Source organism: Centroberyx gerrardi, chromosome 23, assembly GCF_048128805.1.
Source record: "Centroberyx gerrardi isolate f3 chromosome 23, fCenGer3.hap1.cur.20231027, whole genome shotgun sequence".
NCBI lineage: Eukaryota > Metazoa > Chordata > Actinopteri > Beryciformes > Berycidae > Centroberyx > Centroberyx gerrardi.
The window spans coordinates 21,198,862-21,223,003 of record NC_136019.1 but is presented as its reverse complement, the minus strand read 5'-3'; the positions used below and the strand labels follow the sequence as shown (position 1 = coordinate 21,223,003).

At 44.0% G+C, this 24,142-nt stretch overlaps 1 protein-coding gene across 1 annotated transcript in view; it reads right to left on the bottom strand.

Annotated features, from left to right (window-relative positions):
* Positions 1–24,142, bottom strand: part of adam19a (ADAM metallopeptidase domain 19a) — a 123,263-nt gene that overhangs the window by 11,308 nt on the left and 87,813 nt on the right. The window contains exons 6-19 of the mRNA XM_071926069.2: positions 22,028–22,211; positions 19,773–19,838; positions 19,043–19,114; positions 18,469–18,635; positions 17,005–17,089; positions 15,498–15,640; positions 15,036–15,213; positions 13,052–13,141; positions 11,307–11,502; positions 10,004–10,112; positions 8,876–9,080; positions 6,237–6,314; positions 1,818–1,926; positions 1,334–1,475 (exon numbers count right to left, since the gene is read on the bottom strand). Of these exons, the coding sequence (XP_071782170.1) occupies positions 1,334–1,475; positions 1,818–1,926; positions 6,237–6,314; positions 8,876–9,080; positions 10,004–10,112; positions 11,307–11,502; positions 13,052–13,141; positions 15,036–15,213; positions 15,498–15,640; positions 17,005–17,089; positions 18,469–18,635; positions 19,043–19,114; positions 19,773–19,838; positions 22,028–22,211 (1,824 nt within the window). The remainder of the gene's footprint in view (positions 1–1,333; positions 1,476–1,817; positions 1,927–6,236; positions 6,315–8,875; positions 9,081–10,003; positions 10,113–11,306; positions 11,503–13,051; positions 13,142–15,035; positions 15,214–15,497; positions 15,641–17,004; positions 17,090–18,468; positions 18,636–19,042; positions 19,115–19,772; positions 19,839–22,027; positions 22,212–24,142) is intronic.

The following is a 24,142-nucleotide window of genomic DNA, read 5'->3' as shown; positions in this document are numbered from 1 at the left end:
AATCAGCGACACCCACTATCCTGGTGCTGAACTGCAAATGAACCCAAACTATTGGCTGCGGAACAAAACCAAAAAAAAAAAAAAAAGCAGAGGGGTTTGCACTGCAGCTGGTGCGGTTAAGAGCCTTTTTAATCATCATAGCGGCTCAATTTTCCATATCGTTACCCATTCCTTCAGATGTCTCCTCTCTGTCTCCCTTTAGCAGCGGTTACCGTAAAGTCCCGCCCGGGCCCAATATCGCTAGTATTTAGCCTTTCCCTCCGTCTTCATTTGGAAGGTCAGGGTCTCTAAAAGGCTGAAGTGACGCTCGACTCTCTCTCTCCCAGCCACATTTCCTCTTCTGTAAATCACACTGTAAGACTTGAGTGTTTTCAGAGGCACTAACTCAGCCGGTGTTATGACCGGGCTGTCTCTGCGGGTGAGGTATATGGCAGCGCTCATAAAGGGAAGCTCCGGGGTTTATGAGGACACGCATTTTGTTTAGTTCTTATGAAGGTGAGCTTGCGGCGAGAGAGCGCCGGCGTTTTCTGCTGATGTGGAGACGGAATGTTCCGGTGAACGCCTCAACCCGCCGCGGGTCCTGGCATGAGCTGCCCTCTTTCTTCTTTCAGCACTCCTTCCATCCTGGCATCCTTTCCTTGTTGAGTCCCTTCTTCCCTTTCCTCCTACTTTCTTCCTCCCTCCTTCCATTTCCTGTTCTATCATTTCCTCCTGTAATCCCTTTCCTCACTCACTTCCTCACTTCCTTCCTTCCTCCCTCCATTGCATGCATTGTTTCCTTCCTTTGATGCCTTTCTTCCTCCCTGTCCTCCTACTTTCTCCCTCCCTCCTTCCATTTCCTGTTCTATCATTTCGTCCTGTAATCCTTTTCCTCCTTCCTTCCTTCACACCTTCCTTCTTCCCTCCATTTCCTCCTTCCTTCCTTCGTTCCAAGCTTGCTCCCTTCCCTCTTTCCTTCTTGCCTTTTGTTCTGCCTTCCTTCCTCCATTTCTTCCTACTTCCTTTCCTATCTCACTTCTTTCCTTCCTCTCTCCTTTTCCTATATGTTATTATATAACATATATATACACATAATAGAACCTAAATTAATTAGTATACAATTGACATTATAATCATATAGTAATTCAATAATATTCTCATTACATTATATAACATTATATTATTCTTACAACAACAGTACTACCACTACTACTATTACTACTACTGCTAATAATAATAATGAATTACAAAATAATAATATCAAAATAATATCACAGGCTTCGATAAAGTAATAACATGTTCTAAATGTGTTTTTCCCTTTAGTTGCAGTGAAGTGTGTGCAGTGTGTAGTTACTTGTTGCTCTTGTTCTTCTCCCTCTGGGAAAGCCACTTGTGGTAGTAGGAGCTCTTGATCCTGTAGCAGTAGAAGGCCACCAGCACCGCAGGCAGGATCACCAGGAAGGCAAAGAGAAGACCCACGACCAAGCCCACCTGACCTGGAGGGACACACACACACACACACACACACTGAGGGACAGCTTGGCACAACCGCAGGACACTGTGTGAGTGTGTGTAATATGTAATATTCCAAGTATGGTTTTCCCCTTTGTGAATGGGCGTGTATTTAGGATTAGTTAGGAATTTACGATTCGAGAGTCGATACGGCCGAAAATATCACAGTATTCACAGACATATTGTGATATTCGATATTAACAAATATCGGCCCAAGCCTAGTGTGGATGTACTGTATGCATAGATGTTTATTAAGAGAATCAGTGCATATGTACTGTATGTGTGTGTTTCTGTGTGTGTGTGTGTGTGTGTGTGTGTGAACTCACTGTCGTACTGGACAGGTCCACTGTCCACACTGCCGCCGAGTCCTGTCTTCTCGCAGAAGGGCGGCGCCCAGCCTCGATTACAGTGGCAGTTCCCATTACTGTTACACACCTACACACAACACACACATGCACTGTATATCACTACACTTGTGAGGCCCTTCCATTGACTACATTCATTCCTTTCTGTCGATGCAGTTTGAGTTTCTCTTTTCTTTGTCTGTTCAGCTATGGCGGCTATCACTGCTCATGCTAACTACCCAGTTCTTCTTCTTCTGTTTATTCCAAACAAACGGGAAACGTAAAACGCATCACTTCCTGTGTGCCAGAGGATTTCCCAGGAAAGACCTACCAGACACCAGCAAATGTAAAAGCTTTCATGAACTGGATACAGGTTGAATCACTATTGTGTTATAGCAATCAGTGATAGAGAATTTAACCTTAAACAAACCCCTTAAAGAACTGAGGATTGGCTCAAATGACCTTAATTTGAAAGTTCCTCATCTATCTCTGTGAGGATATTTGGTCACCTCATAAGTATAAAAGTACTAGAACACACACACACACACACACACACACAGAACATTTCTGAATGTGATTTTCCGCTCAGTCTCAGAATAATCTTTCATACGTGCCTGGAGGCATGACAGTCAAGTTTAGAAGTGCTAATTTCTTGTTTACTACAGATCGGTACAGTAAATGTTTTAACGGCTCTTTTCTTCTCTGATGCTGACCTTATAAATGGAAGACTGCAAAACAGAGACATTAGAATTGGAAGCAATGATATCGCACATTTCCAATGGCGTTTCCATGTGCTTTGTATAATGGTCGTACTTCTTTTTTTACAATGTTTTTGATGTTTTGGAATGTTTTATGAGCCATGCTGCCGACGGTTCGACTGCTAGAATTGGATTGTGTATTTTCTCAGTCAGTTAAATGAATGTTTTTTTTTTGTTCTCCGGTCTCTTAAATCAAGGATAGATGAAAATGAAATATAAAACTATGACTGGAAGGCATTTCGCTGACCAACAACTAGTGAAAAGTGTGACCTAAATGGGTAGAAAAATCATTTTTCCTTTGCCACATTTGGCAATCAATGACCTCTGTGAGTTTCTAATTGACTTGTCTTATACTTTTTTTGGGGGGGTGGGGGGGGAGTTTTATCTGGAGATTAGCATTTTACCCTTGATTAATATCTCCAGACATCTTGCGTAATTCCCCACTCCTAAATGAAGGAGAAAATGCCGCCACGCTCCAATTACATCAAGATGTAATTATCCTATCAGTGATTAACATGCCTATTTACTCCATTACCACTCGGTCGACATGAAGGGCGCCGAGTTGTTTGCAGATACTTATCGTTCTTTTACTTCACATTCATTTCTGTTTTAGTACTTTTTGGAGTTGTGGAGAAAGCGCACGGTAAATGAAAAGGATAAATGCTTTATATCCTGGCAAAACATTTACGACCCGGTGTGGTTTCCTCCTGAATATTCCTCAAGCTGTTTTTGAAGACCGTATTTTTAAAAGGCATTTCTGTATCATCCCAAGTCAGTCTCAAGTCTTGAGGCACAAGTCTCAAGTCAAGTCTCAAGTCTAAATGTAGAACTGCAAGTCAAGTCAGAACAAATCAAGAGTCCAGTATCAATTTAATATCTTAAAGAAAACTAAATATCTAGGACTTTTCAATGCAATATGGTTTTAATAGGATAAAAACTTGGTAAGAGCATCATGAGTTTGATTTCTATAATCAGTTTCAACTTCAATTAATTCAAACATTCCATACAAATTCAGAAAACAGAATTTAAATTCAGTCGTCTGCTGGAACAAATCTCATCACTTTCAATCTGAGTCATTTACACAAACACAAGATCTCATGTCAAGACTTTAGAAACCTTTTCAAGTCACCAGAACCCAAGTCAAGTCAAGTCTCAAGTCTTCTCTGCATCAAGTCAAGTCTCAAGTCTTCTCTGCATCAAGTCAAGTCTCAAGCAGTTAAAATTGTGACTCGAGTCCCCACCTCTGTCGTCTCGTATATCTTCCACGCTTCTCAAACTAAAATCCCCAGTAGAAAGTTTTTAAAAAGATGCAAACTACTGCTCTCAGAACTGGGTTGCACTCCCCACCCTGCTCATTATTCCTGTTTGTTTGCGTGAACATCCACTGCTCTCCAAAAGCCTGAGGATCAATACGAACCAAATGATAATGAAAAATAAAGAAGTGCCAGCACAGGGGGTGGGGGGTGGGGGGTGGGGGGGGGTGGGGGGAGAACCTAAGATGGGAGGGAGGCAAAAACTGTCTTTTCAGAATTATCCCGACTCAAAGCCATTTTCATTATTCGTCTGCTGTTACGCAGCGAGGGAGCAAACAAAAGAGGGACAAAAAGCGCAGCACAACAAAGTAAAGACAAGAAAGGGAAGGGGATCAAAAAGGAGGAGAGGGGGCATGTCTGGTGTTTTTCCAATCCTCATCAAATGCCGAGGCGGAGTGGTAAGCCCGCTGCTTATAGATGGGGTAAACAGAGAGAGAGCTGACCTTTAAAGTCATCGGAGGTGCGAAATCTCAGTCTAGGTGTCAAACTCTCAGGGTCAAAACCAGCAACGAAGCGGTTCAAGGTGCAAATTAAACCGATATATGGGGCCGATATTGGCGTTTTAGTGTTCCATGATGGTCTATATGCTGTTTCAGAGGCTTTTCCACCCTGACAAGAATACAATTCTGGCTGAAACATTGAATACTTTAATGAATGATCATATTTAAAGCACTGAGAAAGAAGGTTTGTATAGCCTTCATTTTCCCCCGTCACAGTCGAGTATCTTTTTATCCGTGCACCAAGGTCGGAAAGAGCAGAAAGGCCATTCACTGCATATAAACACTGCTGAAGAGGTAGCTGAAGTGTCCTTAGCTCCATCCAGAATCCAGAATCCCTTATTTGGGCAAATGAACCTGTGATTCGTCAATTGTAAACAGTTCCTCAAGGATAAGCAAAAAACAACAAAAAACAACCTTTTAGTAGTGGAACAACGGCTCATGTAGGAGCAGGTAGAATAGAGTAAATACAGCCTTATGTGTACAAACCTAACAAACCAGAGGATGACAAGTGACAAAATGTAAACCCACCATCCTCCATACAAGGTGTGTGTGTGTGAGTCGGTCAATATTGTCTTGAATGGGTCTGTTTTTTGTGGTTCAGTTTATTATTAGTTAACGTTACCTAACCATAGTGGCTGATTTGGCTTGAAAAAGTTGGTTATAATCTTAGCTAATAAAGCATAACATTAGAATTCATGTTCTAATTTCATTGTGTTCTTAATTCCTTAGAACAATCATTTATAGTTGTGTTTCATGTGTTCATGCCATAGAAAAATCATTCCATTACACAATAAGGCCTTCCTCCGTATAGGAATACTGCTTTTTTTTTTTTAAAAACGTGCAATCTTTATTAAATCCCAAAAGGGAACAAAGCAGCACAACTGCAGAGAAATCACAGCTTTCAGTTTCCCGTGGCTTTAGAGATAATGGATATCAGCGCAACATATCAGCTGTCAGCAGCTTCAGTCCAAAATGATCATCCGTCAAAAACCCATATTGGTCAAACATTAATGGCAACTGCCATATTGCATTAACCTGTTGTATTCCTTTTTTTAGACCAGTGCAGCCAGAAATGCTTGTTTACTGCCTTTCTGAAAAATGACAAAATATAAACCTGTTATGGTTCGGTTTGTCACTTCATTGTTTAAGTAATGTGTGTCTGCGTTCATTCTCTCTGCTCTTCCTCTCCATCTCTTTATATTGTTCATATGCAGTATTGAATTCCAATCCTAGTGTTCAACCTATATCCAGTTCATGAAAGCTTTGACATTTTTAAGCCTTTGTGAAATCTGCAAAATCACAAACTCCTGAGGGGATTCCATGTCACATTATCATATCTTTGTCTTTCAAGATTCAACATCGGATTCTCTGTCTTTCAGCAAAGACTGGACAGGAGGAATCAAAGCCGCATCAATACACTCCGCTACCCGACCGTGACTGCAGGGGTCAATTCAAAACTCACTGATGGAAAACCCCAATCTAGAAGGCAATCCTCTCTGATGGTAACAGGTGTTTAAGCCCCGGACACTCGGCACCTGAGCTTGGTTATTGGCTCGTAAACTCTGTGCGATTCTGCCTTATCTGCCTCGGGCGAGCTTGTACCGCTCCAATAAATAGTTCATCACTTCAGTTGCTGTTGTATTCCAGCCATCTATTTCCCTGCCTTTTTACAGCAGACCGGGTGACAGCGCTGAAAAGCTCTACCTTTGCCCAAGGACACAGTGTGACAATAAGATTAGGGAGCCGTGCCCGGCAGCTAAGTGAGTCGAGTCTGTCGCATGACTTTGTGTGTGTGTGGGTGTGTGTGTGTGTCGGAGTGTGTGTGTGTACCCCGTTGCCGCGACAGCGTGCGATGCAAGTCTCCAGCTCGGTAAAAGAGGCATTTTGGCATCGGCGGTCTCTGCACACCTGTGGCAACACAAACAGAATGATCACACACTGCTCATCGTATTACAGTTCACACACACACACGTACAGTACATACACACACACACACGCTGATTCGAGTGGCCCTTTGCCAGTGCCCTTGGGCTTTGGAACAAGTTGCCAGCCTGAGGAGATTGGGCAAGCAGCATCAGTATCCTCTTTTAAATCACTTTGAAAATCACCACTTTTATAGACTTGCTTTTACAGTATGTAATGATTTTTTTTATAGACTTGTTTATACCCTTACAGTACACTCCTTCTTTTAATGACCGTTTACATTTATGCTACAGTCATATTTTCTGTACTGTAAAGAGCTTTGCAACTTTGTTTTGAACTGTGCAGAAACATCATTCATATTCTTGGTAGTAGTAGTAGTTATGTATTATTATTTGGATAAGTATTAGTATCAGTATTGGTATCAGGGATGTAGTGGAGGGTACATTTATATAAATCTTTATGAGCTAAATTGAGTGTATACATCATAGTAAGGAGTATGAAATTGATGGAAGTTATGCGAGGATAGGATCTTTTAAGGAAAAAAAAAACTTTTTTGAAAAATATAATTGATTTGTGTTCATATCAGTGGTTCAAAATCAAATCAAGTCAAATGTTATTCATATGGCACCAACAATGTAAGCCACAGTGCTTTACCAACATGGTTAAAAATAGTTCAGGGACGTGAAAAAAATAACCAAATTCATAAAGGAACACGAGAACAGGAGCTGTAATATTTGAAAAGTATAAAAAGTATAAGCATATAGATGATAACTAACAAAAAAATAGTATTAAGTGGTTGCCCTCCTTTTTATTTACCACTACATCACTGGTCGATATTAGCACTAATATTAGCATCAGTATTTGCATTAGGAGTGTGTCTTTTGCCGCTGCTGTTGTTGGTGCACTATTGGAAACAGAGGAATCCGCTTTTGTGTGGATGACTGTGTGATTAGGACCGGAGGCTTTGTGCTTATGTGTGCATTTATACATAAGAAGAGGTCGCTCAATACGATGACTCAAGATTCATCATGCTGGATGGCAGACAATATTCTCTGCTGCCTATTTATAATATATTACTCATGCAGCAGTATTCAGCCCTTTCATTGTGCCTTGCACAATGCTGGAAATGGTATTCAAGTGACTGGGATGTGGTGCAGAGCAGGAGCAATATAGACAGCCGGAGAAATAAAATTCACTGGTGGAATAGGGGGTGATTGCAGATATTTATGTGCGTGTGTGTGTGTGTGTGTGTGTGTGTGTGTGCATGGGTATATTTTCACATATCTGTATTTCACATGCATAATTCAGCACATATACGGTGTGATTTCTGTGTGTATGTGTGTGTGAGTCAGATATGGGGTTTACTCGGAGCTGAATATTCCATTAATAATCAGAATAATAGCCCAATCAGAATCAAAATGCCCCACATAACCACCTGAAACAGAACAGACTTGCCCATTCCCAGTGAAATTCAGTTTCACTTGATAATCGGTTCCATAGGTGAATATTAATGGCGACTAGCCATGGAAACACTTAAACTGACTACTTTCCTTGATTGGAATGAATAACATTCTTTCTGCACATATTCATCCACTTAGACAAAGCACAGAATAGAATGATGGAGAATAGCGGAAAGCCTTGAAATCCTCGAAAGTTGCTCCAAAAAGGGTTTGGAAAAAAAGAATATTAATCTGGTATGCTGGAATGTAAGATTATATGACTACACATGTAAGAAAAAAAAAGTTTATATGCATTGGTGCATGTAAACATACCTTAACAAATCACTTTATTTTAGGGTTCGACTGATATGGGTTTATGGAGGCCAATGATAGACAATATTTTGTGCCAATATTATCATTAAATTTGTCCAATTGTCTCCTGTTCCCTAGAGCTACGGTTGCCTGTAATTGACACAAACGATTTTCCAATATAGAGTAGTATCTAATTAGAGTAGAAATCCAGCAGAAATCTCTAATGAAGAGGTACTACATCACCATGTGTAGCCACTATCCTGCCTAGTGTGTAGTCACTTGCTGGGGAATCTTGTTTTTGATTTGCTGTTTTCAGACTGCTAGAATGTACGGTAAAAATCGTGTGATCCTCCTGCTCACCTGCGTCCCGACCTTTAACCTTTCACCTGACCCAACACTTTCATAAAGTGTGACCCAAAAACTAGTCTTAATGGCCCCTGCACCATGCTAAATACTGGAACAATAACACTGCTTTGTTATTTGCTTTTTTTGGCGTGAGAACTAGGCTTTCTAGCCTTTGTAGCTGAAATGTGTTGGAGTCTTGAAACTCCAGTGGGTGTGTTTTTTAAATTCCGTAATAGAGTACGGGTCAGAAAGTGAGTTTGAAAGCCAGAAATCTCAGCACCTGGGTAACTAATCGTTGAGTCATTGGTATTAATCAGTGACGCTATCAACCCCCTGCAGATATGTTATGGTCACTTTGTGCTATGGGACAGTAAAAATCATACTTATTTCCCTTCTATATGGGCAAACTCTACTTTATTTATTGATCATCCGCCCAGCCTGGATGCCCACCTTGCCCTCTCCACACTTGGTGCCGGTCATGACCAGGCCGGGGTCGGGCAGGTCGCCCTGGCCATCCTGGGTGCTGTACACGTAGGTGCCCCGGCACTTCACCTCGATGCCGTCCGTCTTGATGGTGGTGTCGATGGACACGGCGTTGGTGCCCTTGGGCTTCTTGGCGGCGCTGTGGCACTGGATCTTACCACACTTGGCGTCGCTGGAGACAGATAGACACAAATACACACACACACAAAGAAATGAAGGTTGAGGGATTCAAACCGGCAACCTTCTGGTTACAAGTGTCTCTAAGCTAGGCGACCACAGCCCCAACACACACACACACACACACACACACATCCATAGTGTATCATCAGTAAAACAAATGAACAGAAGAGGATTACAAAATGATGGACGGATAGCGGCTGTGCGACTTGGGCCTCACAGACTATTCGCATGTCTTAATAACATGCAGATAGTGCATTTACATATCCTCTAATCAGCTCTCTCAGTCACTGTGGCCAGAAAACACTCTAATGACTCCTATGGGACTCCGTAATGGATTTGGGCAGTGGCGTATCATACAAGGCAGCCGTCAACCACCTTAATCCGGAGTCTCATTTGCATAGCTAAGCTGCTAATTTGGCTCCATTAATTAGCTCTGGCACCGCGCCATAGAAACTGTCTCTGTGTTGACAGTGTACAGAGGACCTGACTCTGTGTGTGTGTGTGTGTGTGTGTACAGTATGTATGTGCGTGCGTTAGGAGTACTTAAGAGGAAACGCTAAGTTCAGCAGAAGTGTGTTTGCTAAGAGCACCTAAGAAAAGAAGTGTGGTTTACAGCGGTGACAACTGAACTTCTAGGCGAGAAATATGAAAGTAATGAACCGTGGTAGTAAGAGGGCCGGAGGTTTTCTCCATCAGGTCATCAATCGCAGGTCCAAATCAAAATCTAGTAACTCAACTTCTGCATTGTTAGACCTCCTGTACAGTTAGATCAAGTCATTTTTGCAGACTCAGATGCCACAGTGCATTGCACACAGTAAATCAACCATAGTAAGTAGTTGTATTGTCATACAACTAATACAAGACATGTATAGTTATGTGTGTACAAGATGTGTCAGGATCAACAGTATCTCTCACCTCTTCTCACACTTCATGTAGTTGCCTTGTCCATCTTTGCCACAATTCCCAAATGCATTCCCCGCCGCGTTGACGTCTTCAAAGCAGGCGTCATGGGCTGGCCGGGCTCCTGTGACCACAGTGCATCATGTCAATCTACTGTTGTTAACTTGGTGACTTCATCACTAGATTTAGCCACTTTTCAGACCCCCCTGGCGACTTTATTTCTCAGAGGCTGCTAGCAACAAATCAACATTTTCTGACCATGGGAAACAATGTTCATGTGTTGACTCTCAAAGCATTTGGCAGCAAATTGGTACAGCTGATGTTGATTTGCGCTACTTGCTTGTCTACCCAGAAAAGTCTGATGTTCACAGTGCTTTCCATACATAGCATAGCAACTCCAGCCGCTAAGAGCGGATGTGTAGCAAATATATTAACATGCAGATTAGCATATGACGTCATCAACCACAAACCTCCCACAGCTGACGCCATCATGGAGGTCCACTGGAGAACTGGCTGTTCACTAATAATGTCTAAACATGTAACAAGGCTAGAAAAAGAGAGATGTCTGAAAAAGATTGTCGTGGTATCGTGTAAGTCAATACAGCAATACTCTAAGTAAAAGTGAATAGTGTGATAAGGTGGATTTGTTTCCAAATGTAGGTTACTGTGACACAGTAAACTGTCTTGTCTTTAGCTCTAGTCTCTACTCCAAAACTCTCTGTAGCTAGCTAGCCCATACTAGCTACGTTTGCTAGTTTGTAAATCAGATATGTTTACAACAAGTCTGACCTATCGTAACTGTCAGGCGAATACCTGGAATCTGCAAAATGGCAACTTTTCAGCAACTAAGAAAAACAGCTTTTCTTTTAGCTTGATCACTGCACATTTTTCAGTTTATTCAGTGTGTTCTGAAAAGGGTTTCATCAGCATTGAGGTCGTAGAATTTTCTCAACCCATAGAGGAACCATGTAGTCCTTCAGTTGAAGTTAAAGCATGAAGTTGGAGGTACGAGGTTTTCACATGACAACAGTGATATGCTAAATGGGGTTGAAGGTGTAGATCCCTATCAGGCACGTGTTATCGTATGTAAATGTGGCTGATACACATCACTAACCGTGCCAATAAAGGCCAAGGGAGGAGATCCTTATCGTTAACTATGCTAATGTGGTTTAAAAGTGGGTATAGCTGGAGTTTCTAATGCCACCGTCCATAGATGGTTGCGATAAACTCTGGAGTCTGAGCTAAACAACTGATTAGCAGTCAGTTTCTGCTTGTAAAGGACAGAGATGAAAGTGGCAAGAGGAACTGGTTTCCGTACCGTAACCCCAGAGCTGCAGGCATTGCTGTTCGTGGGTGAGGCACATGCCGTTGTAGCAGTAGGCGACCCCGTACTGACAGGAGGAGCCATCCAGCAGGTAGACGTTGGTGGGACAGTAAGGTGAGGCCCCGGTGCAGTACTCCGGCAGGTCGCACGCCCCCGCCGGACCGCGGCACATGGTGCCTGCCTGCTTCAACTGGCACGGACAAAACAAACAAACAAACAGGGACAGACAAACCCATCTTTATTTTCGTCACAACAACCACACCGCATGCACACACATGTTCGGTGGCAGCACACACACACACATGCTGAATGGCGCCGTGAAATTTATTCTCCGCTTTTATCCCATCCTGGCTCGTCCTCCTCCTCGGGCAGGCCAGGAGCGGTGGGAAGCCTGCAGCGTGGCACCCGGGGACCAACTTCTTCTTTTCTTGTTTTTAGTGGGGGGTTCTTATCGTATGGAGGAAACCCCCAGGTGAGCATGGGGAGAACATGCAAACTCCACACAGAAAGGCCCCTTTTCATGAGATAACCCACCTGGGCACTTGGCACCGAAGGCATGGGGAGAACATACCCCCAGTGCCAACAGCGACCCAGGCGGGAATTGAACCCAGGACCTTCTTGCTGGGAGGCGACAGCGCTACCACTGCCCAAACCCAAACCAAGGAGAACACGGGGTGGGGAGGGGGGGCAAGAAGATAAGATAAGCGATTATCACCTATAGAGCGTAGAATAACACAACCAAAATATCCCTAACAACTTTAGGACCAAGTCTGATTTTGATGAAACTTGGAGGGATGAGGGATCTTGGCACTGTTTGCACCAATTGGGCGCTAGAATGCGGGCGCTACAATTAAAGATCAAAATGTCTAACTTTGAAAGCCCATAACTTCTATACCACTGGTCCGTTTATGATGAAACTGGGATGATGATGCATCTTATTACTCATTGGCCCAAGGGTTACCTTCATCGTTTGTGGGGGACAACATGTTTACTAGTTTTACATGTATATATTTATTGGTATTTTCATTTCAACTGACAAAACTAAGCAGTACAATAGAAAAAATGAGTGAAGAAAAGGAAAAAGTATTTTGAGTATATACAGTACACTAGTTAAGTAGAAATGCATGGATGAAAGTGTGAAAAAAATATGGATTACAGCAGTATTAGGATATGCAAAATAACAGCAGTAGTAGCGGTAGAACTTATTGAGAGGAAAAAAAGAATGAAGATTGTAAGATATGAGAATACATCAAAAAATATGAAGCATCTGCCTCAGTGTAATAAGTTCTATAATATTAATATATATACAATATATGACAAATGGGACAGAAAATGAGAATATGAAGAAAAACAGTATGTGAAATTACAGCACGTAATAGGGGATGCGAGGTAGTCGTATCTCTCCAAACATCGCATAAGTTATTGCGTGCTGCCTTTGTCTGTTATTTATTTTGCCTTACGTGTCAGGTTAAAACAAACTGGATTTCCATAATACTGTATATCAGAGAGGAACGTCAAGAATTTGCGTTTGAAACGGCGAGATGAAAAAATGCTTGTGTGATTTTGAAGATGACAAGCGATGCTGTGATGGGACTTGATATCGACTCTGTAGATACAGTATGTCAAGACGCTGATTCAAAATGAACTAGATATGGCAGATACTGAAATACTATTGCAAACGAGTTTCCGCCCACGCCGCTCTGTGTGTGTGTGTGTGTGTGTGTGTGTGTGTGTCTTACTTTGCAGCCCTCACAGCAGACTCCATGGGCGCACTGTGCCTCCTCCTTCAAGGTGCAGTTGTTTGCATTGCAGCACTCATTGGTACATTCCTGTTAAAAGTCAAACACACACACACATACACACATTATCGTTATCACAGCTAAATCAGTGCAGCTCTTCCATTGCCTACATTGTCTTGTACACCCACACACTCAATGCCAGGCCATCGTTTGGGCAACCCGACCTCAACCTATACTCTCATCTCACACACACACACACACACACACACACACACACACACACACACTACCCATCAGGCACTGCAGTTCAGAGGTGGCAGAAGGGTGACAGCACTGAATGACTGAGTGTCAAAGTTGCGACAGATGTCAGCGGGGAGGAAAATAAAAATAAAGAGAGAGAGAGATGTCTGTTCGCCGGCGCTCTCGTGTCACACGACAAAGATGAAGATGACATCTGCCGTTGCCATGGCGCCCTCCGCTGCGACACAGTTGCACTCTAAACGAATGTGGGTGTCGAGGGATGAAAAAAAAAAAAAAAAAAAAAGCCAATTATACCGCCGGGAGAGAATGGAGCGGGGATTATGGGTGAAAACAACAACAAAAAAGATCTACTGACTCGTACGCAGCCTGACGTTTCCCAGACCCACTTTCAGTAAGAAACAGTCTTGTTAGATTTTCAAAATCACATAAGGAAATCGTAGATATAATTACATTTACCCTCAACAATTGATAGCTTGTTGACCTTCTCTTAGACCCCCAAATCCATTGGTCTTACTAGTGATAAATACTGGTAGCTGCAGGGATTCTGAGTTCCTTCCCTGCCTGAGAAAAAAAGTCGTATATGATTGGCGTAGCCGGAAATAAACACCCATATGTTTGTCGGGGAGGTGTATCCTACATTTGTCTGAGGCAGGGGGGGAAATCACAAGGTGAGACCATTAAGCGGCGTTCTGTTGCTTGTCTCATTTGCAATGCTAAGAACAGGTGGCTTGTCAGCAGCCTGCGCTTGACTGTCAGCTACGCTCGGAGCGGGAGTCATAACAAACAGCCCATTGGCGGCGTTTGCTGCTGTCAGCTACCAATTTGCTTTCCTCTGTTTTCAATTTGCGCTGCCGCTTGAACCAGAGAGGGGTTTACTTAACCTTTGGGTCTATCGAGCGCAAGCGCCTCGTCCCGAGATGAGGAAACTTTCGACGCTCTTTCGAATCTGTTGCACAACACGACGCGGCGCGCATAAGCGATGAGGCCGGAGTAACGCGAGGTAAGTAAAAGAGGAAGAAGTGCCGTATTTTCTCTCAGTAACATCTGGAGGTGCGCCGAAAGCAACAGAGTGCTTTATTGAGAAGATGAGCCAGTATGAGCACCAATCCAAGTGCTACTCAATTTACAGTCATTCATGCTTCCTAATATTGGCATGTTCTAAAACAATCAAAAAGTGCTTCAAAGTGCTTTGTTCATTCATCAAATTATGCACTGACCATAGTAGAGAAATCTGCAATCAAATAAAAAACAGGCTACATAACATTGGCTAGAGGCTTTAACTACAGTTTACTCAGAATAGGCTTATTCAGAATAGGTTAACAGCTTATTCAGAATAGGTTAACAGATAAAAACAGTTTATTCAGAATAGTTCAACAGATTAAACAGGTGGTATGCCTAATAAAACAGAATGGCATTTAGCCTGTATAGCCAAGTCTTCTCTTTTATACGTTTGCTCTGCCTATGAACTTCACAAATAGCAGCATTTCAGCATTTTCCATGTCAGGAGACATTTTTCCTCCCACCAGAAAAGTTTTATATTGCACCAAAGCACATGTAATTTAAGAACCTATATCGAGAAGCTTCATTTGCCAATCTAAGTACCTGATCCAGATACTACAGACAGTATCAGTAAAGCTCTAGTAACATAAACTTAATTTGCATGGAAAGTGACTGTGTTTACTACGAGAAGCTTAGCCAAAAACCCCAAAGGTTTTTCCCTTACCTCAGGTTCTCCACAATCGCACTCTTCTCCGTCCTCCACGAAGCCATTGCCGCACCTCTTGCCCCCCACCAGGTCCTTCATGTTGGGCATGTTGTAGAGACACATGCCCCCTCCCTTCTGGAAGTAGCTGTCCAGGTCTCGCTTGCTGCAGCGGCTGAAGACCCGTGGAAACGGATGCCTGGGACAAGAAGAAGTACCATAAGCACCTTTAGGTTCCAGCCAGTGAAATCATCAAATTGTTGCTGTATACAGAATATGTAAAAAATGGGAATAGAACATGGGAAGTATGAAAAAAAATCTGAGGGGGCACAACAGCAACCCTAGTTCCTTTCATCGTATAAAAAGGCAGCCACATTAATACGTGACTTTTGTTTTTTCTGGGTGCTGATGAAATCGTCATTCACGTGTCAAGCTGTCAGCGAAGGTAACGCAGTCTGCGCTGCAGCGGCGCCTGAGGCTCACCCGGTGGCGGCAGCCATCACGCAGCCGCCCTGCTCGGCGGTGGCCTCCACGCAGCAGCCCTCGTGGTCGTGGCTCATGCCAAAGTTGTGGCCGATCTCGTGGGCCATGGTGGCCGCCGCGCCGATGGGCAGGTCGGAGTGGTCCTGTGTGGGGGGAATAGGAAGGGAAAGGGAGCCGTCATTTAGCGGCTCAAAGACGAGAGCGAAACCGTACGCAGACAAAGAGGAATGTCTGTATAAACACAAACACACTTATGTTTGAATTACTATACTTGTGAGGAAAAAGTGTTTGTGGGACAGATTTTTCCTTGAACCCTACATCCAAGCCCTAACCCTAAACTAACTTTAACCCTTACCCTAACCTAGTTCTAATCTTAATCCTAAACCCAAATCCTAACCCTAAACTAACCCCTTGAAGAAGTGAGGACCAGCCAAAAATGCCTTTACTCTTAAGTTCTAAAACTCTGGTTCTCACAAGGATAGAAGAGCAAGGACACACACACATGCACGCACACACACACATCAGTGACTGCATTCAGACGTAATTAGCTGTCTTTGATCCACTGAGCAAGAAACCTGTCATTCACTCTTAACTGTGTCTTTGAATTATGCATGTTGTATGGAACGGGGATGCACACACTACTGTACACGCCTTCTGAAATGCAAATGTACAGTGGAATCTAGACCGCCTGACTAGCCGTTTAGCGCTCGGAGGTCGCTCTGTGCACCGAGGGCCAAACCGCGAAAATAAGATGTGTGTTGTTTGAAGTGTGTGCTGGTCCTGCGCAGTGACTCCGGAGCTCGGTCAGCTACAGTACATTAGGATTCCACAGGCCGCCTCCGCCCAGGAGAGGACAGCTAATAGCCTATTAGGAGCTAATCAAGCTCGGAAAAGCTATCGATCTCCCCTGCCCTCCCCCGTTCCGTCCATATGGAGTCACACGAACACATGGCTACAGCGTGGTGTCGGCGAGTGTCATGATGTTAAATTGAAATCTGGCACGGGGAAGATTAGAGTGTAAAAATCCAGCTGTTATATCGGCCTAAATCATGAAGTGGGGCTGCGACAGAAAAGAGCGTCCCGTCTTTACTAATTGAAACGCAGCAGATTTGCCCAACAGGATTCCTACACATTTTCCAGTGCAGAATGAAATATAACGGCAATTTCAAAACTGAAGCTAAATGTGAAAATGAAAACAAAGCTGAATTTAGTACCTTAACCCTGACCTAAACCTAATCCTAATTCTAATTTTAATCCTAAACCAAATCCTAAACCTAAAACTCCATGTAGAAATGAGGACCGGCAAAATGTCCTCACTTCTGGTCCATCTGGTCCCCGTAAGTACAGAAATACAAGAACACACATGCACACACACACAAATGTGCATGACACAATCAATAGAAAATGGATTCAAGCTGGGAGAAAAGATTGAGGGACAAAGGGAGAGAGTCCGTTAGAGAACGGAAAAAAACTTTTTTTTATTCCCTTTCCTCCTGAAGCCACGTACCACATTGATGCCTCCGGAGTTCTCCAGGCTGCACATCCCCTCCAGCGGTGCCATCCCGATGGTCGTCCCCTTGAAAATCACTCCGCTATCAAACAAACACACACACACACGCGCACAACTAAAAATCACTTAACCTTAATCTCCTCCCTATCGACTTGTTGGCTCCGCGGTGGGCGCACATCGATTGCAGATGCGGCGGCGTTGCGCGGCGGCGGTCATGATAAGCCCGTCAGATTGCGGCAGAGGCCGTGCGAGGAACCTCAATCTAGCATGCGGTCTCTTGGCGGTTGTCACTTAGCATCCAAAAACAAAATCAAGCGCTGTCTGATGAATCAAAACAAAATAGGCCCTCCGGTATCTGCAAAAACTAATTACGAAGCGTGCGGGGCCACCAATTGACTGTTTATGGATGGTGGTGTTGTGTATAAGTGTGTGCGTGCGTGTGTGAGTGTGTGTGTGTGCGCCGGCAGTCAAGCTGTGCTGCCGTCGCTGCCGGCGCGCTGAGGTGTTCAGCCCCAATTACGCCTAACTGAGGCGAGATCTTTTGCTTAATAAAATCCCTGTTTAGCTAATCATATGTCAATTTCCTCACTAACGAAGTCTGAAATTATTTGGGGCTGTTCAGACCAAAGGTTGGGAGTGTTTATGTTATTAAGATCCCATAATGAGGAGGCTCAGGTGACGGGAGGATGGGGAGGGAATCACATTTCTTTTCAGCTGAGGTAGAATAATGACTTGTGTATTCACTTTTGGAGAGCCAAGAGTCGGCAGGTTTTCGCTCCAAACAAACACTTAAAGCAGGTGATTTTACCTCCTCCTGTCTGGTTTAAAGGTGCGTTGAGGTGAATATCGAATCCATGAATTCTTAGATTGGTGTCCTTGTGGAGAACGATCTTCCCAAGTTGTCTTGGAGAGAACAAACGAGAACAAGCGTCTTTACAGTTTGCGACGAGCGATGAGTTTGTGTGTTTGACGTCGCGTGATTAATTAAGACGCACAGCTGTTCATTTTCCCAGCTGATTTTACCATTGCTGTGCTATAGACGGATGCGCTGTTTGGATGCGATGTTTTCGCAGTGAATCTTGGGGCTTCCTATTCACTCTCATTGACAAAGCCACCATCCAATGCGTCCTCAGTTGGGAAGTAATCTTCCAGGATCTTTATCCATCCTCGGCGTTCTTTTGTCTTGGAATCAGCCATTAGATATTACGTCAAATGCGTCATTGAGGACACAAGAACGGATTAAGAAAGACCCTTAATCGGTGAAATTAGCTCCGTAGTGTGTGGTTGGAATGAAAACCTGCAGACTCTTGGGTCACGAAGTTGGAGAAGGTTTTTTGACTGTGGCTTGTACTGGTCAGGTCCCACTGTGCGTGTGTGAAACTGTATGAATGTGAGGCAGTGGTGCTCAGTCAACTTGCCCCTGGATAAAAGGTTAAAAAAATGTGTGTGTGGCTGTCTCACGTGAGCAGCTGGGCGTTGTCGTGTTTCTTGCGGGACTTCAGCTTCTGCCTCCACTGGAGGAAGGACCAGAGGGTGGCGTTGGGCTCCTCTGTGACAATGCACTGATCCCTCTCCGTCCAAACCTCCAGACCGATCAGAGGCACACGGATGTTCAGAGCCCTGTAGAACTGAACACACATGTACACACACACACACAACAGCCTCGCTATAAGTTCCCATAACATAGTCTGGTCACACAAGGCAATGTTTCTCAATGTTCTCTACCTACACAAGCTGTGAAGGGCCGTTGAAGGGCCACTTAGATTAAATCACAGTGCGGTTAAACAATCCCGGTGAGGCCCGATACCAGGTATTTGTTTACACTGTTGAACAGAATGTCATTTCCAATCACTTCAGTAATTTCCTCGGCACGGCAAGGGCCGACGAGCCGGGAGGGGGCAAAGTAGATTAGTAATGGATGAAACAGAATATCAAGATATGGATACAAGACCTTATGTGACGGCGGTGATTTAGGGAGCCGGACTATGACACTATCTATTAGTTTAGACGCTATCGGGTTGAGTATCTGGCTTACCTTATCCACGTAATTGGCAATTTCCATTATCCTCAGCTTGGTTTTCTGATAGTCCTTGTTTTGTCGTTTGTACTGGGTGACAGGGAAGATGGGAAAGTATTAGTGGCGCGAATGGCAGTCACCGGTCAAGAAAGATAAATAAAATGTAGGGATAATCCTTTCAAAAGTTCCCTGCAGAGACGGATGAACCGTGGAAATAAATTAATAACCCAACAAGTCCCATTTTGCCGGTCCGGCCCTACTCCATCATCATAATTACACCAATTACAGAAGGAGTGGACCGGACTCTAAAACCTCCTTATCGGTCACCATGTACTGTTACCATGGCATTAATGGACCAGACAGTAGCCAACCAGAACCCCCGAAACGGACTTTTATGAAGACGTAGCATCTCATCGCCGGGGCTCAGTGTCTATTTAAAAGCTTCTCTACCATTAGAACACACCTAAAAACATTCCCTCATTAGCCAGACAAATCCCTCCTACTTGTCTTCACATGCTTTTGCCTCAGCATGGCTATTATGGCGGCCGCTTGCTCGCTCACAGCACTCAGTATGAAAGAGCCCCATTAGCCCCAAATGAGATAATTGTCCAAGATGTGGGCTCTGTTTCCGTCCTTCTGCATCATTTTATGGCTGTTTGACATCAATGGACAATGCTGCGCCAACTGGTGTACCCATGAATGGTCCGCTGTGTGTGGGGGGGTAGGTGGGTAATTACGGTAAGCTTACCAGTGTGCTGTCAGCCACAATGTAGAGCTCCATGTACTTGGTGGTGCCCCAGGCGTTCCTTTTTACCTGGGGATAAGACAAAGGGAAATTGTGGTTAATAGGGTCGGACTTTGGACTAATAGGGTTGGGACCAGATTCTTCATAAATATGGATGTTGTTATTCTGATTCTTCTTATTATTGAGAGTTTCAGTGGAGAGTTTTAGTGTCCCATGATGATATAAATGCTGTTTCAAAGGCTTTTCCACCCTGACAAGAAAACAATTACAGGGGAAACACTGAATATTTGGAATTTGTTTGACATGAAAATGGACAAATTTAACGATGCTGATGATCGGTACTGATATTGGTATCGGTATCTGCCTCAAAACTCCATATTAGCCAAAGTGGTTAATGTAAAACCAGGCAAACAGGGCAAAACCTTGCAACTACGCAGTGAGAAAGGCACGCAAAGTGGCACATAAAGAGGTCAGAACCCCAATCAGTGTGAGAACCACGCAGCCATCCGCGCTGCCGTTTGTTTACAAAGTTTTACGATTCCTTATATCTTTCCATCATTAAGTTTCCGCCTTGCTAATGCTTGATTACGGCCATTAGGGAAAGGCTCTGCTGTAATTAAAACTCATTGATTTACGCGTAGAGGGACCGCTGCCTTGGCTCGGCCTAGACTCCACACCGATACTGTGGATCGGCGGGGGATCCGTGGCGCTGTGAAGGCGGCCTGTGGAGCTGTGTAGCCTGCAGCAGCTCCACACACACACACACACACACACACACACACACACACACACACACATCTCATTGTTTACTTGAGAGGCGAATAGTGGCCCGAGCCTGGAGACTCAGTCTGGGGTCTGCTGTGGCTGGCATTTCTGCATAACAACCCAGGATTAATGGGTGGCAGTTGAGGGAATTGGGAGAGCCAAGAGGTATGGCGCAGGAGGGAAGATAAAGAAAGAGGGGAAAAGGATGATGTGCGGGCGGAGAGCTGAGAGGGGCTTCGCCGTACAAGGAGAGGAAAACGGTGAGAAAGAGGAAGACGCTTTAAAACGATTGAGAAATGGGAAAATGATAAATGCGGGAATAAAAATGAGAAGAAAAGAAAGAGAGAGCGAAAACATTTCTCCTCGCCTCTTTGTCCCAGTCGAGACAGAGAGGGAGCCAGAAGGGCCCACCGAGGAGCCATTTTATCATCAGCGACCGCAGCTGAGCAAATTGGACTTTCTCCCCCTCCGTGGAGGGACACCGAAATAGACTCGTCGTTGAGGGGTAAACCGCCCTGGCGAGCCCGGCCGAGGCCATAATTCTACCCGTTTCCAGGTGGCGCGGGAGTGATTTGGCGCTCGGCAACGGCGCAGAGAGAAATCCAATATTAGGTTTTTTGCATATGACAAAGATGACCGTTTCCTCCACAGACCCGATTGGTGATTCCATTCAGCTGTGTAATCATCCGATCCAAAAGAGAATTACGACTCTGAGGTAGAAATGAATCACAGGCGTCTTTTTGAATATAATCAAGAGTCGGTATTCATTCAGTTCGTTACAAACAACACAAAGCTTTGCCCAGTCCCACTGACATGTCATGATAGCTAAATTGAGAATCTCATTCAACACCCAGAAGACGTCTACTGGGCTCGCTGTGTAAATATGTCTTTGAGCTGAAGCTGATGGGGAGGGAAATGTACAATAGGGTGGAGAAAGTCTTTGCTGTTTGCTTTGCCGGAGAGTTTGGATTCTGGGATTCTTTATTTGCAGTGTCATCCGGAGCTGTGTGTCTGGCCAGGAGACGGCACCGGGCTCGATGTGTGCTATTTACTTTCCGACCTTTGCCGTTTTTGTTTGCGGAGCTTCGGGGAGAGGAGCGGCAATCTGCAAAATGTCAAAAAAAAAAAAACGTCCGGAGCTGTTGTTTTGTCCACTGTGACTTCTCAATCTGTCTTCTTCTGGTTTGTTCAGGAGATTCACTGGTCTAGGTTTTTGGAGGCTGATACCGATACCAAAGGTGAAACAGCATGTAGACCATCAAGGGATACTAAAAATCTCCATTGAAAGCCAGACTAACGAAACTGTTTTAGTGGGTTAGCAGGACTTTAAGGCAGGGTGAGGCAGGTTTCATTGCAGGTTTTACAGACTCTTGAGTAAAATCCTCCCACAGCACACTGGAATGACTTCTCTGGTCAGACATATAAAACAAAAATTAACAATAAAAGCATATTGAGCATATTGATATTCTAGAGTTGGTGTCTGGGAGACTCACCCTTTGATGCAATGGTTTAAGGAGATCGGCGATGTGGCTGGGGTGTCCGGTCTGATGGCCGTGGCCGCAACGTCCACCTTTGATTGACAGCTCCTCGGTGCTCAACAGTGAATGGTGGAGAGGATCCAGGCCTCTGATTGGCTCCAGGTAGTAGGTGTCACTCGAGTTCAAGGATATCAGGCCCCTGAATGAGGAGGAGGAAAAGAAGTGATGTTGATGAGCTTGGGGAAGACATGAAGGCGAGTTAACTGAGTTTTCTGGGAAATTTCAAAGGTTAAAAACAAACAAAAAGATTGACCAGCATGCATTTTGATTTTAACCAATGGGGTTTGAAACGGTTCCATAAGTCGGTATAAGGGTGGTAGAATGTTCTCAACCCATGGAGGAACCATGCAGTCCTTCAACTGAAATAAAACATGAAAATCACCAAAGGAGGAGTTACGAGCGCAATGCAAAAAGTAATGGGTCATCGTAAAATCCCATCACAATCATTGTCTCACAACCTCTTTAATGAGATTTGTTATATTCTAGAAAATGAGACATAAAATAAAACATCTATATTGTACGCTCTGTCGTAGAACATCCATTAATATCTACTCCAACTATTACAGCACGGGCCACTCCCGTAATATTGATACCCGGAGGTTGTTTTAAATATGATCTGCAGGAGGAGACAAAGTTTAAGGCATATAGGACCTCAGAGCATTGCCCTCTAAGCATCCTCACAGCAAACCCATGGTGATGATCGGAGCAGCTGGAAGGCTTCTTGTCCTAGAAGACAGGGTGCTGTAAAAAGGCAATTTAGAAGCAAAGAGAGTCACTCGGCAACAGCTACTGTCTGGGGGGCGATCCAAGCTGTCAGTGTGTGTGTGCGTGTGTGTGAGAGAGAGAGACTGAGGAAGCTAGAAGGCCTCTTGCTTCATACAGACACACACACACTTCCTTGTACTTCTATTCTTATGAGGACCTTCCGTTGACTACATTCACTCCCTATCCACTAGCCCTCAAATCCCTAACCTCTGATCTTTAACCTCTGACCTGTAACCCCAACCCTCCATTAGACCCCTCAGTGCCTACAGTATAAGACATCCAGGTGACTTCCCTGACCTTTGACCTCGACCCTGAACCTTAACCCTACAAGACCTCCAGCAACGACTACCAGGTAACTACCTTGACCTCTGACCTTAACCCTAACCTTAATCCTATTCTAGGGTTTCTTCAGTTCCTGTGCCCTTGCACTTATTGGTTTTCAAAGCTTTGTCCCCTAACTAATCCTAATTCTGATCTTAACCCTAAACCCAAATCCTAGTCCTAAACCCCTTGAATCCTAGTCCTAAACCCCTTGAAAGAGTGAGGAATGACCTCACTCCACAAAAATGTCCTCACTCTGAAGGTCTAAAACTCATGTCAAAGTGGTTCCCACAAGGATAGCAGTACAAGAACACACACACACACACACACAAAGGAGAAATCGCACAGTAGTGGGCAGAATGTTGACACCGCCTGGCTGAGTTTCTGACCATGGTAGCCTGAGAATTGAGAGGTGAATTGAGAAAAGATGCGGAGCTGTAAAAAGGTTTAAAGTCACAAGGAAACAGTATTTTGATGGCGTCTTGCTTCCGTAATTCGACATATTTCCAGTTTGAATGGGATAAAGGGGTCGGGACATAACGCAAGGTGGGAATGTTCAGAAGCGGACGGGGTTGGACCAGAACAAAAAAGGGAGAGAAAAAGGCAGCGAAGCCGGTTGCATACTGTAGTCGGTGAAGCAATCCACTGTGAAATGCTTTCTTGAGCTGTCACAAATTCCAGATTCTTCAAACTGAATAAATTCCAGCCGCCAGAGCCCAACCATGGTGTCTTAGGAATAGGAAGCAGGGTTTCCACTGCTGTAGCATGTTGCCACTCTGTCACTTTGAAAGTTGGGAAGTCGGGGGGTTGTTCAAAAATCTGTGATCATATTATTAGGTGGAATTTTTATGTACGCCTACTGGAACACCACTAAAAATACACTGTTTTCCAGGACAGTTTTCATATAAAAATACAAGAAAATTAAAAATATAATATTTTTTTGCCATTTATTATGAAATAGGTCTACGTTATGATATGAAGAAT